The sequence below is a fragment of the Syngnathoides biaculeatus genome, chromosome 2 (genome assembly GCF_019802595.1).
Source record: "Syngnathoides biaculeatus isolate LvHL_M chromosome 2, ASM1980259v1, whole genome shotgun sequence".
NCBI lineage: Eukaryota > Metazoa > Chordata > Actinopteri > Syngnathiformes > Syngnathidae > Syngnathoides > Syngnathoides biaculeatus.
Genome location: NC_084641.1, coordinates 18899566 through 18916812, shown reverse-complemented (window position 1 = coordinate 18916812; position 17247 = coordinate 18899566). Strand labels below are relative to the sequence as shown.

Sequence of the window (17247 nt, the reverse complement as noted above, 5' to 3'; positions counted from 1 at the left end):
AACACTAATGAATTGATGGATTCCTGCATCAATATTTTTCCCCTCATAAATTTAACATAGTTCTTGGAGGACATTAAACAACACTGATGGAGAGGGTCCACCACAAAAAGGATACAGCAGGGAACGGCTACCTCCAAAGGACCACAAGGCTTTGCTGAAAAACAAGTCACCAGCGACTATTCTTTTTGCTGCACACAAATATATATTTGATCATTGTTTAAAATCACACACCTAAAAACCAAAAAGTTAAGCGGTTAGTATCGTAGCACATGATCAAACCACGGCTAGCTAAAAGGAAGTATAAGATAATTTATCTCAAAAATAAATTGAGCAAATTTAATTCAAGAAAAGCGCATTTATACAACTGGTAGCCCTCGACAATCAGCAACCACGAAGCAACCGTTTCACAGGTCGGTGACGCATTCTTAATTAGCGCATTCAAATGCTTAACTTCCAGTATTATACAACTGACAAAATACTCGACATTTTATTCCTTTGTCTGTACACCGTGATACACTGACACTGGACAGATTAAAAACATGACCAAAAAGAAAAACAAAAGGGGACAATACAAAGTTCCGTTTACTGCTCATAGGTCGTATTTGTCTCGGTACAAATTGTGAGGGGAGATGGTGAGACTAAACACTTCTTTAAAAGCCACAGGCGTGACTTCACAATTCAGTTTTTACAATCTCCACGCTGCAAACACATAGTTAGAGAGATACTTGCTTAACGCAGTCGAAACCTGGACAAAATAAACATACTGTAGGAAGGCAACCATTGCGGTCATCACATCAATCCCACGCACGTCAAACTTGAACTTGGACGTCACTTCACATCTGGAGCCGGCACACCAAAAAAAGGCAACGCAAAAACAACAAAATGATTCGTTCCTGCGACAAACTTCAAATGCACCGAAAAAGGCAAATTTCAACTTCAAGTTTTTTGTCTGTGTGCGTGCGTGAGCATGTAAAAGGCAACGGAATAAATAAAACTAAATGGCACAGAAAAATGATCTTGGTGGAATATTCACAGTGGAGCAATTAACTTAAAGACAGCAAAAAGCTCATCAATGACACAAATGCCCCCCTCCCCCCCCCAAAAAAAAAAAAAAAAAAAAAAAAAACTCTGGGGAAATACGGAATCAGAACAAGGAAAAAAATGACATCTATAAGTCGATATAGCATTTGTATTTACAAACATTTACACGTGAGGTACCAACGCATTGATACAATTATTGTGGGGATACGGTCAGCTGGGCGGCAGTACGCGCGCGCCATGAAAAAGATGCTAGTAGCCAGTGAGCCAGCCGTGTCCGTAGTGGGTTGATTAACAATGCGCTCAAACCGCGCCAACCACTTCATAAAACACTTCCCTTACCGTGCGACGACGGTTTCGCGTTGTGCCAGAAAATGTCGAGTTTGTGGCGAACCTGCGCGGCAGGACGTTTTCCCCAGAATGATCCAAATTTGTTGAAAAAGTTTTCCCGTGTTACAATGCGAGTAGCAGAACAATCGGTACACGTAATGCACTAAATAGAAACCATACAACCGTCAAAACCAAATACCATATCAGTCATAATATGGGCTCCATCTCCCAGGTTGATAGCATCTGTCCTTCCTTTAAGGCATAGGTATCCACAGTTCACTTTTTTCATTTTTTTTTTTAAAAAGACAAATTTCTTGGTCGGTCTCAGCGCAGTTATAGGATTTCCTCCACGCCGTGCGCAAAGATCATAACCAGGCCGGGCTCAAGGATCATGTCCTCTCCCATGTGCTGGTTCTCGCAGGCCATCACTACCACCGCCTGCTTGCCCGGGATGCGCTTGGCAACGTAGTTCTCGTAGTAGCGGCGGTTCATCTGCCGCGTCTCCAGGGAGGCCAGGCCCTGCGGCCAATTGCGCTCGTGGGCGTTCTCGATCAGGTCGTTCACGATGGACAGCGGGCACCCGCTGTCGATGAGCGAGCGCTTGATGACGGCCTGCAGCACGGCATCCGGGGTGGAGATCATGCCGCCCCAGCGGGTCACCCTGGCGGGCTGCATGGAGTTCACCCACCTACAAGGCAATCAAGCCATTATGGCATTTCCCCCCCAATCAAACGCTTTACAATGCATTCCAAATTATGATGCAAACGATCTTTTTCTTTGACTTACCTTAACAGTTGACAAAAATGACAGTTGACATAAGTCATAAACCACCAGAATATCATTTCAAACCTCCCAATGATTGTTTTTTTTTTTTTTAAATAAAAGAACACACTGGTCCAAATTACAATACACAGCAGGGTTTCAAAACATTTACAGTGAAGAAAATAAGTATTTGAACACCCTGCTATTTTGCAAGTTGGTACAGTAGCTTTTGTTTGCAATTACAGAGGTCAAATGTTTCCTGTAGTTGTTCACCAGGTTTGCACATACTGCAGGAGGGATTTTGGCCCACTGCTCCACACAGATCTTCTCTAGATCAGAGAGGTTTCTGGGCTGTCGCTGCGAAATACAGTCTTTCAGCTCCCTCCAAATATTTTCTATTGGTTTTAGGTCTGGAGACTGGCTAGGCCACGCCAGAACCTTGATATGCTTCTTACGGAGCCACTCCTTGGTTTTCCTGGCTGTGTGCTCCGGGTCATTGTCATGTTGAAAGACCCAGCCACGACCTATCTTCAATGCTCTGGGTGAGGGAAAGAGGTTGTTCACCAAAATCTCACAATACAGGGCCACGGTCATCCTCTCTTTAATACAGTGCAGTCGTCCTGTCCCATGGGCAGAAAAACACCCCAAACCATGATGCTACCACCCCCATGCTTCACAGTAGGGATGTTGGACTTGGGATGGAACTCATCATTCGTCTTCCTCCAAACACGGTTAGTTGAATTATGAGCAAAAAGTTCCATTTTGGTCTCATCTGACCACAAAACTTTCTCCCATGACTCCTCTGTATCATCCAAATGGTCATTGGCAAACTTAAGATGGCCCTTGAAATGTGCTGGTTTAACGGTGGTTCCAGCTCATTTCAGGTCATTGACCAAGTCCTGCCGTGTAGTACTGGGCTGATTCCTCACCTTTCTAAGCATCATTGAGACCCCACGAGGTGATATCTTGCATGGAGGGAGCTCCATTCCGACCAAGATTGAGCATCATGTTTAGCTTCTTCCATTTTCTAATGATTGCTCCAACAGTGGACCTTTTTTCACCAAGCTGCTTGGCAATTTCTCCGTAGCCCTTTCCAGCCGTGTGGAGTTGTACAATTTTGTCTCTGGTGTCTTTGGACAGCTCTTTGGTCTTGGCCATGTTACAAGTCTGAGTCTCACTGATTGTATGGGGTGGACAGGTGTCTTTATGCAGCTAACGACCTCATGCAATTGCATCTGATTCAGGATAATAAGTGGAGTGGAGGTGGACTTTTAAAGGCGGACTAACAGGTCTATGAGGGCCAGAATTCTAGCTGATAGACAGGTGTTCAAATACTTATTTGCAGCTGTATCACACAAATCGTTAAAAAAAAAAAAAAAAAAAAAAAAAAAAATCATACATTGTGATTCCTGGATTTTTCTTTTTAGATTATCTCTCTCACAGAATATTTCAGACCCCTCCATGATTTCCAAATGGGAGAACTTGCAATATAGCAGGGTGTTCAAATACGTATTTTCTTCACTGTAACAGGTTAGAATTAAAAAAACTGAAAATGGTCTTAATTTGTAGTCTTAGGAGGTGATATTTAGAGAAACAAAAAATATCTTAGGTCAAGTTATATTATTACATGGGACCCCGTATTTGATTGGAGCTTCACAATTCTTACATCCACATGACAGTTTTTGGACTCAAACTTCTTTGAGATAGAGCATTGTCAATTTGTCATGCTTGAAGATGATTTTGCTTATGAAAGAGATTCTTAAAAGTTCTTCTTTTGGTTCTGTACTTTTTTTTTTGACATTTGGTCGTTGGCTAGCGAATAGAAGACAAAAATTAAGATTGTGGGGTACAATACTGTGTCGAAAAATAAAAGAACAGCATCGGGGTGAGCCAAGAACAGTATTTTGGAGTCGTGCATCCTCAAACATTACACCGACAAAGCAATAAGGTCACCTTAATCAATGAGTGAGCAGCAGTGCTTTACAGTGCCCATATGATATTTCATACTGACAACGTCCTAGAAATATGAGGGGCAGTCAAAAAGTTATGAGCCCAACTTTCCTCTAGCTTCATTTATTGTAATTGTATTGGCCAAAAACACCAATTAGCCACAATGAATTCAAGATTTAACAAAGGGGGTAATTACCTTTTCATAAAGCCAGGAAAGTGATCGTTTTTCTTCCCAGTAAATGAAATCGCCATGTGAAAGCAACATTTGCTGCGTTTACTTGTGTTACAATTGTCTGATATTTACATTTGTTTGATGATCTTCAATATTTAGGTGGGTAGACTACAATTATGCCATAATACAGGAATTTGAGAAGGAGGCCAAAACTTTTTCCACAGCACTGCAGGGGACATGGAGAGGTTTAAAACTTTTTTAACCCTAAGATGAGTATTTAAACTACAAACTGAATTTTTCAGAAAAATTAAATTAGATGGATCTCGTTACTTTCAGGCTGCCCCTCATACTCCCTGCTTTTGGTCATGTAAATTCATTAATAGAGAGGTAAACCACAATGGAAACAGAGCAAAGAAGATGAAGGGACTTACTCCAAGATCTCGTTGTACTCAATGGTCTCCTCTAGATTCTGCAGGTTGGGGTTAGCACTACGGATGGCTCGCATGTACGCTTTGAGCAGCTGAATGTCTCGTTTCTGGAGTGTGAGAGTGCCACAGTGAGTATGTTCCACAGTTCTTGAAACATTCGGTCATTAAATGACCGCCCGCTATTAAAAGGTAAACCATGTACCAGGGGTGCCAAACTCATTTTTGTCGCAGGCCACATTGTCCTTACGGTTTCCCCCAGAGGGCCGTTATGGCTGTGAAACTATAAAAATCTTTAATTGGCTTATCCTATTTAGACATGATATTAATGAACTAGTTTTGGAATCAGTAATCAAGGGAATTGGGTTTTTGATGATGATTGGTAACATAAAATTGCTTGCAATATCTCCAAGTCATCATTTGTGATATGACAATTGGAAATTTTGCTACAGATTCTATTTGAGAAAAAAAAAAAAAAATCACAAGTTGATACACATGATTTGCCTACACGGGCCACATAAAATCATGCGGCGGGCCGGGTCTGGCCCCCGGGCTTTGAGTTTGACACCTGTGCTGTATATTGCACTTTATTAAAAAAAAACAAACAAAAAAAAAAACATGAAAAATCTTTAGACTTTTACCCCTCCCACACATTTTCAACATATTTGAATTAAAACACACAAACTTATTAACAAGAAACTGTTTTCCTTGGCACCTTTTTTCATAGACTCCCTGTTAAGAAATGTAATACAACTGGGGAAATTAAAATAAATGACTTGCACAGTTCTTCAAATAACAGGCAAGTGTGCTTGCTTCAAGAGGTTTGTCACTCATGTGACGCTTACTGTAAAACCGACAAAGTAAGCAACAGAAGACCTGAACATGTAGAGTCAACCCAAACCATAAACTGCACCACAAAAATCGATTATCTTTATGCTAGCATACAATGTAAATCACAAAAGACAGGCTAATGAAAATTAGAATCAATGTAAAATTCTAAACCTTTAAATAACTTTGGTTCAAGTACTGCTCTCCATGGTGCCCAGTTTCTTATACATGATGCCTTCGATAAATGAATGGGTGACAGTAGGCTGCTTTTTTGTGAGAATTTGTTGGTTGCAGTGGTCCTGTTCCCTTGTAAAAGATTTGCATTATGATGACGTTTTAAATGCTGGAATAAATTTTCAGTGCTGCTGTCTTGCTCTTATTCAGAGTTTATCGCTACAAACCCTCACAACTGATGATAAAAGGCCTTATTTAGAACAGACTTTTCGCTCTCTTTACTGGTAGCTGTTGTTACGCTACTGTTTATATTTCTGTGGCGGAAATAACGGGGAGTGCAGAAGCAACGGAAGCCTACAGTGGTGAGACGTGTGCCCCAGCAAGAAGTTTCCTTCATTCCACTCAAGTTTATTACTATATTTTAAATCTTTCACATAAAAAAATTAACAATAATGATAAAGTTTTGATGCCCAGACAATGGCAAATGTCTTTGAATGTGGCATTAGTGCACCATCTGTTGCTCACAAGCACACACAGTCCTCCTCCTTGTTGACTTGTACTACATACCACTTCCTCCAAATCCAGAGTGAGGGAAAAAAAAATGTTCCTATTCCCAAATTCCAAAATTTCATGAAAACCACAATTTCAACTCCCATTATAATTTTGACTGCCAATGACTTTGTCATAATTCCTGCTCCTTCCCAATCCAGAGATTCACTCCCGCCTGTGGGAGGCTCCTGGTAGGAATCCTGAAAAAATGGCAGCCTGTATTCCATGTGTTTTACTGGACTCACTTGTTCTATCTGCGCTGAAGCTACTGGGTCCTGCTAGCTAAATGATTGAGTCTGGGTTGAAGGAAACCAGACAGTGATTTTTTTTTCATCACACAGTAATCCATCTGGCTAGCGGTAATCTGAAATCGTAGCCCCCCCCCCGCCCCAAAGAAATGCTTAAACATATTCCTAACGTCGCATCAAGTTGAGCGCCCGGGTTGCCGCGACCACTCCCAGCACCATCTTGAAATATTTCACTTGTATTTTGATTTTTACAACCCATTTTGAAACAGTTGTGGATCAGTACTTTAAAAATGCAAAAACCAGGAACTGAAAAGTGTTCATTTGGATCTAGTACATAATTGACATGCAGATTACAGGCAGTGTGGCGCTACTTGTATGACAAAGAAAAAAAAAGAAAGAACACAATATTAATGAACTTTATTTCAAAGATAATTACGATATCTCCATGAGTATTGTTATATTACCTGTCTGTATGTGTTATTACGATGTCTTTGTGTGAATAGGCGTGATTTGAAGGTAAATCCCTCCTAGGACATTTAGTTTTAAACTCAGTAAATATCTTGAAGTACACGCTCAAGGGGGGAAGAAAAAAATTCTACAGGCTGCAAAGTACCAGCTGGTGTCTGGGGGTAGCGCCGTTAGCTTCGGGTATCATCTTGAGGCTAACTCGAATGAATGCCTTTTTATCTAGTCAGGTGGCCCTGGTCGGGGTTTCTCCTTACACCATCCTGTCTTTGGAGGGATGTTTCGCCAATAAAACAATTTCTGAAAATGCAGTTTTTGACTGGTATAAATTTTCTGCAACTTGGAAATTTGTACTGTTTACTATTTGAATTAGAACGGCCCAGTGTTTATCTGTAGGTTATTATATGACAATGAGGCGTAGAGGCCCCAGGGCCGGTGTTAATTTCAGATGCTGTTCGTGCTTTTTACAGAAAAGAAATAAAGAAAAGAGTAAAGGCAATCAGCCACGCGGGCGCACACACTTACTTGTTCGCCCAGCTGGTGTTTGTGTTCCGCCACAGTTTTCTCCAGATCTGAAATTTTGCCCTGCTGCTGCTGGACGACACTTCGTAAGTGTTTTATGCAGTTATGGTTGGGAAGCTCGTCTTTGGGCATCTCCAGGCTGCCAGTGGGAGAAGAAAGAAGACTACTTATGTTCTCAGAAATAAATACTTTGGATTGTGAAGAACTATTTTTCTTAATGGAAAAAAAAAAGTACTCAACATTTCTTTCCCCAAGGCAAGAAAAATATTCTTTCGACAGACATGAATGACACCTTAGATCCTGCAAGAGAATAATTGGTCTTGTGCAGTTTGTGTGTGATTGTCATGCCTCTAGGTGACTGCAATGAGGAACGGCACCCTGTTGAGGGCGACAATGCCTTGAGGTGATCATCCGTCCTTCAGCAAGGAGGAGGAGAAAATGAGAAGCAAGCATAATGCTGAAAAAGAGAAGACAAAATGGGGGAAAAAATTCCCCAAAAGGCTTTCGGTAATAGAAATGTATTGTGACAATGCAAGAAAAATTATGCTGCGACCGATATGAATGTCGCCTTAAGATCATGGGGTAGAATAAAAAGAAAAGCAACTTTGAAAATGTCGGTCCATATGGAAACTTGAGTGAATGGGATTTAAAACTGTCTGATGAATAAACTCCTTCTGGATCCTCTGGAAGAATCTGAGCTTCATCCGGATGATAACTGAGACGACGGTAACTCGTTTGCAGCAAGCATTAGATATGTATAGCAATCAGACACTCTCCTTCACTCCTTGTTAAAGAAAATTTTATCTACTAATCCACATGACTTTGTAACATCTGTTGCGAGTACTAATTTAAATTTTTCATTTCCAGCTCGTCCATCTCCCAGTTATGGCTAGTCGACCGTCTTAGGACTGCGATGAAAAAGTGTTTTTTTTTTTTAACGCTTGAAAACTATGTCATCAATCAAAAGTATTCTCTCGTAATTATGTATTTTTTTTTAAACTTACAGACTAAGGATCCACCAGACATTTGACTCCCATCCCAGTATGCAGAGGAAGAAAAGGTACCATATTTTCCGCACTAGAAGGCGGAATGGCCTATTCTAAAACTTCTCTCACACATAAGGCGCATACAATAGACACTAGAGTAGAGGCTGGGGTTACGTTATGCATCCATTAGATGAAGCTGCACTGAAGGCTCAATATTAAGCCATATATAAGGTGCACCGGACTATAACCAACACCGTTGGCTTTTGGGAAAATTAAAGGCTTTTAGGTGCGCGTTATAGAGCTGAAAACATGGTAATTGAAAGGATTTTTTTCCTCCTAATCAACTACAGCAATGTTAACAATGCATTTTTCATAGTAGTAGTTATATTTCCAAACTGCACAGCAACGGGAGGGATTGGTTTCAAGGACAATGGCAACCACACAAGATCCCATTCACCCCCCCCCCAAAAAAAAAATCCACGTGTAAAACCTTGTTAGATTTTATGTGCAAGATAATAATAATAAAAAAAACAACTATGGAAAAACTATAGAGGACAATGAGTGAGAAAGTGCGGGCATGAGAGTCACATTTGTCCATGCATTTTTCTCATGTAAATTCCGTTCATAGTTATGCTTGAAATAATTTCTCTGTCAAAAGTATTTTTAGAGTTGTTTTATGTTTAGATGATGGAGATTGAAAGAAAAGAGAAAACATTCTGCTTGATGTCTGCTTTCACAAAGGTTTTCCGTTTTTTCCCCTTCAGAATCAGATTTGACTGGAACTAGCCTATATTTTACTGCTGATTATTAAAATAAAACCTGTATAAACGAGAGACAAATTTTAATTGTGATGAAAGAAGACAGCCTGATCTTTATTTTTGTGGTCATAGTGCACAATCAAAGTGTGGAGGAGAGAAACAGAAGGACAGCCACTTACCCACATCCCTCTTCACAGTTGACGGGCCTTTTGGGATTGTGCTCGCAGTCCTTCAGGTGCGACTGTAGCTGGTCCAGTCGAAGTGTAGCCGTGCAGCCGAAGCTGGCGTTGTCACAGGTGATCTGCAGTTTGGAAAGCATGTTGCGCATGATGCGTGGCACGGGCCGCAGGTGAGCCAGCGTCACCACAGTGCGGTCCACGGGACAGATCTGCTGCTGGGCAAACCACTGTGTGATGCAGGCATTGCAGAAAGCGTGCTCACAGTGGGGGGCCTGAAACGAGAAAGAGAGCCCAGAATATTAGATTTCTTCATATACTTTTATATTCTTGCATTCATTCGTTGTTTGCGGTTAGAACTGGAGTTAATGCAGCATACAAACAGCTAATAGATCCCCGTTAGACTAAGATTATGTGCACATCATACAGAGTGACTCAAGTATTTTACTGCAAAGTAGGGCTGGGCGATATAGATAAATTAAAGGTAGATCCATCCATCCGTTTTCTGGACTGTTCTGCTTAACTAGGTTCGCCTGCGTGCTGGCGCCTTTTCCTATGTTCAGGGGAGAGGCAGTGTACACCCTGAACTGGGCACATAGAAGCCAACAACCATTACCATTTAATGCCAGACTAATCATGAACGCATATACAGTGCCACCAGGAAAATATTCACTTTTCTTCACTTTTTCCACATTTTGCTGTTACCAACTTTTCCTAAAGTTGATAAGAGTATAGAGCTTGTGACGTCACAGTTTGCACGGCGCCATCTTGCCGGTCAAACGCAGCTGATCTGCAGTGCGGGGGCCATTGAACCAGAGTAGATTTTTCAAATTGCCTGTCACAAAAGACGAGACAGATATTCAAAGAGATCATTCTATGGAATACGAGCTGAAAAGACCAGAAAATATTGATGGATTTCGGCAAAAAAACATGATGGATGGTGCCCAACCAAATACATACACGCCTGTGTAGCAATCGCTTCATTTAGGTAGGAATTATTCTTCTCAATCTGAAAATACCAAGAAGCATTTATAATGCCAAATTGGCTCATTTGAGAACAATGACTATTTAAAAAAGAAAATAAACCGTCTGTCGGAGCAGAGAGGTTTACGTGTGACCGCAATCGCTTCCATGTACGTTCTGTGGAGACGACTATGTCCTCTTTTTTTTTTTTTTCCAAACATACTTAATGGATGAGTTTGTGTAAAACCAGGGGATCATTTATTTAAATATTGGTATTTGTATTTAATACTAGCTGAAAACATCGATGGATTCCATCAAAGGTTAACGTGTGGCGGAATACGCTTCCGCGTTCACAACCCGTCTCCCCGTCACTATGTCGGATTTATTCCTGATTGACAACAGTTCCGGTATTTGTATGCGTCCAGATTTGTATTTTTATTTTTTTTCATTATTAATACTTTCAAACCCAAAATTTGTGGCAGATCAATTAGCTTCTCTGAGAAGTCACAAACAAATCACGCATGCTATACAAACATAAAAAACACTTGCAGTTTTCCTTTTAATAAAAAATGTGCTTTACTAATTTTCAGTACATTTGAAATTGAGTGGTGGACAACAATATTTTTGTGTTGTCAATATCAATCGGGACAATTCTCGTGCTTCCATATCCAACATAACTGTTTACATTTACTGAAAACCTGAAACACACAACTACACATCTGTCAATATAATCAGTGATACACAGATGTATACAATCATGTATAAATAAAATTACAAATCTATTAAGAGCTACAGATTATTTAGGTGGTGTCTTGAGGAGAAAACAACAATCATAATGCATGTCACTTGTAGTGTTACTTCAGCCTTTGTTAGGCTAGAGCTTTGGCTTTGTGACCATTGGAGGTGCTCGGTCTCAGTGAATGGCAATGACCTATGGGGTCCCTCAAGGGTCAGTTCTTGGACCTCTCCTGTTCAATGTGTAAATGCTACTCTTGGGTCAAATTCTTCAAAACTTTAACTTTGACTACCATAGCTATGCAGATGACGCACAGTTAAATTTAGCAGTGTCTCCAGATGACTACATTTCAATTGAGGTATTGTGCCACTGTCTAAATCGGATAAATAACTGGATGAGCGAAAATTTTTTTTTAACTAAATCACAACAAAAATGAGACAATTGTTTTTGGCAATAAAGAAAAGAGAATTGCTGTTAGTAAACACCTGGACTCTCTATCTTTAAAAAAACCAAAGACCAAGTCCGAAACCTTGGTGTTCTAATTGATTCCGACCTGACTTTCAACAATCATATCAAATCAATCACAAAAACTGCCTTCTGCAGAACATATCGACAGTGAAATCTTGTATGTCTCAAGCAGACCAGGAAAAGCTCATCCACGGTTTTATCTCAAGTAGACTTGACTATTGTAATGGTCTTCTGACTGGACCCCCCCCCCCCCCAAAAAAAAAAAAAAAGTATTAAACAGCTGGAGCTCATTCAGAATGCTGCAGCTTGCGTTCTGACCAAAACAAAGCGGTCAGAGCATATAACTCCAATCCTAAAATCCTTGCACTGGCTTCCAGTCATCTTTCTAATAGATTTTAAAGTTCTGCTACTGGTCTATAAACCACTAAATTATTTATGTCCTGAATACATCAAAGAAATGCTTACGGAATACAAACCCAGTAGAGCTCTGAGATCGACTGACTCTGTCAAATAGAGGAGCAAACATGGTCAAGCAGCATTTCGCGATTATGCTGCACACAAATGGAATAAGTTGCCAACAGAGGTGAGGTCAGCCCGAAGTGTGAATTTTTTTTAAATCCAGGTTGACAACGCTTCTTTTTTCTCATGTTTTTTAGAATATATCCACTTTTTTAATCATATTACTTGCACTGTATGTGGTTTTAATTGTCTATTATTTTGTTTGTCATTTTTATGCTGTTTTAAATATTTTATCTTTTTTTTCAAAAGCCTTTAATCACATAAAGCACATTGAGTTACTTTGTGTATGAAATGCCCGATACAAAGAAATTTGCTTTGTTTTGTTTTGCTTTACAGGAGATTAACAACTACACAAAGCATCACGGAAATGTGCGGTGCCACTAATTTACCTGCACTGGTTCTTCAAGAACACCGCTACATATTGGACACAGTAGGTCTTCATCCACCTCCCCTTGGAACCTCGTCACGTCGTAGCCCATGGTGCATCACTGGGGCCAAGCGTCCCCTAAAACAATATGCAAAGTGTGATTTGTGTACCCACCCTAAGGGAAGAAAAGATGGACGGAAAATGACAGAGGCTACCTCATTCACAAACAGACTGGTGTAATTCCATTCAGCTGGATCTGTTCACCAACACAAAGACTGAAAAAAAACAACAACAACAAAACACACTGACAAATCTCACAATGGATATTTTGGGTTTGCTTTTGTCAAGCTCCACGCTTGTTCTGAAACACTCTCACCACACTAATGTCTTCAGCTCAAAAACACTGAAATGCTCTTCAATGAACGGAGAAACAACAGCACTTGAATAAAATGACCGTAATTTCTTGAGTTTAATGCGTCCTGAAGTATAATCCGCACCCCCAAAGTTGACCGGGGAAAATAAATAAATAAATAGACACGGGAAAACCCTTCTACCAATGTACAATGCGAACCACCAATTTGCTGCTCTCCATATGTTCAAAATATTAGGAATTATCTGTATTTCTATTTTACTAGGTTTGTACTTGTATTGGTTTTCAAAAAATCGTCTGTACAAAAATCATTAATAATAATAATGATAATCTTTGTGTATGTCCTGATGCAGCGGTAATATATACTGTATCTTGGGACAGGCCACAGGTCATGTTTGGCCTGGTCCCTAAAATTGTTAGAACAGAATCCCTCAACCAACTAAAACAAATGCTCAACGATGGCATAACATTTTATTAATACTATTTATAACACATATTACAGTCTTAATCTATTTTACACTGTGTTAAATATATTTTACATTACATATTTGTGCATAAAACATTTGTGCATAGTGAAGCTTACCCACTACATTACACATCCTTGGCCAAGACTTCAAAAGAAGCATCTGACTCATCTCCAATCTGAAAAATATCCATCGTAGCTACCTTTGTGCATCACTGTCAAACTCGTCATTGAAGAATTGGTCTAGTTCTGGTGCTTCCTGCATTCATGAACGGTGATCCCATCTTGTCATCCTCTATGCCATACATGGCATTTGTAAGGAACATTTTTTTTGAATCCCAAGAGTCTTGGTTCCATTTATTTCTCATTATTATCACTTTGAGGAGAAGGTACACCGTGCTAGCAGCGCAGCCTCTTGCCCCTATTCCGCTACAATCTGTACCAGCTCTTCATAACGTCAGGTCATGATCAAAACCAAAGCTCAAACTACGTCGAAATGAACGTAATGGCCACTTTAAACAAAGCATTTCAATTGTGTGTGCTATCCCTTTTTTTTTTAGCGATTGTACAATTGTACTACGTAGTTTCAGCTCACGTTGTTTTGCTCCCTGTTTGGCCGCGTCATCGGCAGTCGTTTCTAATGTTTGGTGCAGTAGTAAATATGGTATGCTAACGATTGTTAAATGCAAAGCTCCCCCCCAGGAGGTCAGAGTTCAGGTTGGTGGCGCACATTACTGTAATAAATATAAATGTGTAAAATGAGACATCAAATATGTTATTGAAACTTATGTGAATACCTTTTTGACCACTCTATGTACCTGTATACAACTGTAAAATGTGATTGTATTTTTTATTTTTCATCCATACCTAAATATAATGCACTCTATTGACTTTTTGAAAATATATTTTTTTAAATGGTGCATTATTTTCGAGAGATTACGGTACTTTGCATTGAAACCATGCAAAATCTTTTGTAACTCGGGAAATAAAAGAGCAACCATTATCATTAGACGGTGTGCACAACCAGTTTATTGTAATTGTCTAGTTTTGGTACTTTTTAATTATAGACAGGGAGACCTACTTTATGACGTCATAAGCTGTTTTGAGGGTTGCTTTTCAAGGCATAATGAATATTCTTTCCCTACATTTATTGCAATTATGACAGCAACAAACAGCGTGAATCAACTAGTTTGCTTAACGCCTCAAAAGAAGTGATCATACATGTCAGACTACGCGTGGTCCGACTTACGTATTAACTCGTCGGCGATGTAGACGATGAACACAGCCGTAAAACGAGGACCCCTTATATCGACTGGTTTGTTTCCCCCCCTGGTACTTTAAATGGGGGTGCTTATGTTTGTTTTGTACATAAACTAAGTCCCGGTTTAGTATTGGAGCTCTATTATTTAGCCATTGTTTTTTTGTACGTTTTTTCCCCGTGTTACCACGATGCAGCGATGGATCGTACCATCCATATTCCATATCACTTGAAAGCAGGTGATGCTTGCCCTCCTTCAGCGGTCTGGAGACACTCGCTCTCTTCATCCCCATCACACTCACTCGACCCCCTGACGACGAGCCGTGCTACGAAGTCAGCAACGTTCCGCTTTTTTTTTGTTGTTGTTGCCCCCACCAAATGTCAAATGTATACTCAGTGCGGGTATCCTTAGAATGAATTTGCGGATAGGTCTGCCTCACACACTCGCGAGCTAGCTAGCGAACCACTTAGCATCATCGACGCTGTCGCTGTTTTCCCCTGGACATTAGCCTCGGAGTTAGCCAGCGACAAGTACAACATTTTCTAGCTACGCGCCAACAAATGGCGATCTACAGTGATGCACACTCAACCACCACATCGTAACAAAGCGACGGACTTACTTGGCAGAGCAGCAAGACAGCACTCGGGGAGGGTTTGTGTGAACTTCGGCTCGCTGGCTGTTAGCTTGGGCTAGTGGAGTCCTGCCGCGCTACATCCGACCGACGTCCCGACGTCACTCATACGCCGACGGACAGTGACGTCATCGCGCAAATATGCCAAACGGTGGTTAGACGCAAGGCAGAAATTCATTTTTCCCCCCTCACTGTTATTCCAAATCAACAGTAATCAATTTGACACAAAAAAAGAAACCAGAGGTGAAAAAATATTCATACTCTCGACCTAAGTAGTGTATTTATTTATATATTTCAGATTAGAAGCAGAATTTAAAATCAGAAGCTGGTTGTTTTTAGGCTGGCACATAACACAACATAGAGTATTAGCATTAATAATTCTTTTAACGGCTACAAACATCCATCCATCCATCCATTTTCTTTGCCGCTTATCCTCACGGGGGTCGCGGGGAGTGCTGGAGCCTATCCCAGCTGTCAATGGGCAGGAGGCAGGGTACACCCTGAACTGGCTGCCTGCCAATCGCAGGGCACATGAAGACAGACAATAGTCGCGCTCACAATCACACCTAAGGACAATTTTGAGTCTCCAATTAATGTTGCGTGTTTTTGGAACGTGGGAGGAAACCGGAGTGTCCGGAGAAAACCCACACAGGCACAGGGAGAACATGCAAACTCCACACAGGCTGGGCCAGGATCGAACCCGGGTCCTCAGAACTCTGAGGCCAACACTTTACCAGCTGCTCCACCATGCCGCCGTTCTTGTAAATAATGGATGGAAATATACACATACAATGGATGGGCTATATCTTCCTTCTCCAAATTTGTTCCGTCATTGCTCCCTGTTTCACATTAATCCCTGCCCCCCCCCCCCCCAAAAAAAACCAAAACATCTCAACAAAAGTTTACATTACTACTCTCAATTGATGTAATTTTTTACGTGTCATTGTTATCCACAGAGATTAAAAAAGTAAAGAATCCTTTTGAACTCGTCTCCATTCTGAGGAATACGATAGATGGTGTTCGTGTTTATATTTGAAGAGTTTGTTTTCAAAACGCGACATGGGCATTTTTTTCAGATTTACGAAACTCGCGCCAAAATTATCCAGCTCCGAATGGTAGTTATCGGGATACTCTGATTTTTGTTCAAAGTGCGGCATATCGTTCTATATCAGCCAAGGAAGATCGCGTTTTATTTCAAAATGGGACATATCGAGATCTTATTTAGAGCAAAATGCGACATAATTTCGTTCAATCAGCGTGCGCTGCTGAAGCAAGCAGCATCCAATCAGAATTCATCTAGAGGGAAGTTCCGGCATCTTCCACATCATCATCCAAAATGGCTGCCCCGACGTTTGAGAGAGATGCTAATGCCGAGTTTGATTTTATGTACGAGACACCGGAGAGAATGAAGCTGAACTAAGTCTTGTATTTTCTTTAACAATGTTTAATAATATCGAATAAATGAATCAGTGATTGTGCTGGTTTACTTGCAGGCTGTCCCATTGTGAGGGTGCTTTTCCTATTTAATTTTAATTCTTTATGAAATTATTGCAATTTAATACTTCAGTTATCATCCAAGTACCATTGTATCTGAATGTAATAAACATACTGTTTTGTCTATGATTGTGTAATGCTTGAATAGTAATTTTGTTGTTCAAAATATTTCTCCATCGATCATTAATGAATGAATAAATTTTTATAATTCTATGCAATCTTTTTTTTTTGCCATTTTTTATAAGGAAAGTTATCGGCTATGACTTAAGAAAAGTTGACATTAAAAGGAAATCAACACCCTTGGAGTAGACTCAATTTCTGTCTATGAGCATTATGAATACTGTTATTGTTACTACAGACTTATATCCTATTCTGCAGCGTTCTTTCCCCCGACAGCGACAGCTATAAATAAAATGAAAAGAAAGCAGACTGAATGAGTCAGATTTCAAACAGTGAATTTGTGAGTTTGAAACTGATTTCATTTTGGAGATGTGTGTATGAGATCGACTACCTATTTTTTTTCTGCTGGTATCCCTCGCAACCCATATTAACCTTGGTAGACTGGTTTGAAGCAGTTTGCTTTCTTAATGATCT

General features: G+C 40.3%; 1 protein-coding gene across 1 annotated transcript; it reads right to left on the bottom strand.

Moving 5' to 3' along the window:
- Positions 1 to 322: 322 nt before the first annotated feature.
- On the bottom strand, positions 323 to 15287 carry rnf41 (ring finger protein 41). Its single transcript, XM_061839192.1, has 7 exons — positions 15148 to 15287; positions 12652 to 12711; positions 12459 to 12574; positions 9387 to 9658; positions 7467 to 7602; positions 4684 to 4787; positions 323 to 2056 (listed from the first exon to the last, which is right to left on the bottom strand). The coding sequence occupies exons 3-7, from the start codon at positions 12546 to 12548 to the stop codon at positions 1702 to 1704; spliced, it is 957 nt and encodes a 318-aa protein (XP_061695176.1). The 5' UTR covers positions 12549 to 12574; positions 12652 to 12711; positions 15148 to 15287; the 3' UTR covers positions 323 to 1701.
- Between the last annotated feature and the right edge of the window lie 1960 nt (positions 15288 to 17247).

What these genes read in the sequence shown, in the direction of transcription:
- rnf41 (XM_061839192.1), bottom strand. Translation starts at nt 12,548, where the DNA reads ATGGGCTACGACGTGACGAGGTTCCAAGGGGAGGTGGATGAAGACCTA. An exon ending in AACACCAGCTGGGCGAACAA is followed by an intron (nt 4,788 to 7,466) that starts GTAAGTGTGTGC and finishes CTCACACTCCAG; the next exon opens with AAACGAGACATTCAGCTGCT. An exon ending in GAGTACAACGAGATCTTGGA is followed by an intron (nt 2,057 to 4,683) that starts GTAAGTCCCTTC and finishes ATTGCCTTGTAG; the next exon opens with GTGGGTGAACTCCATGCAGC.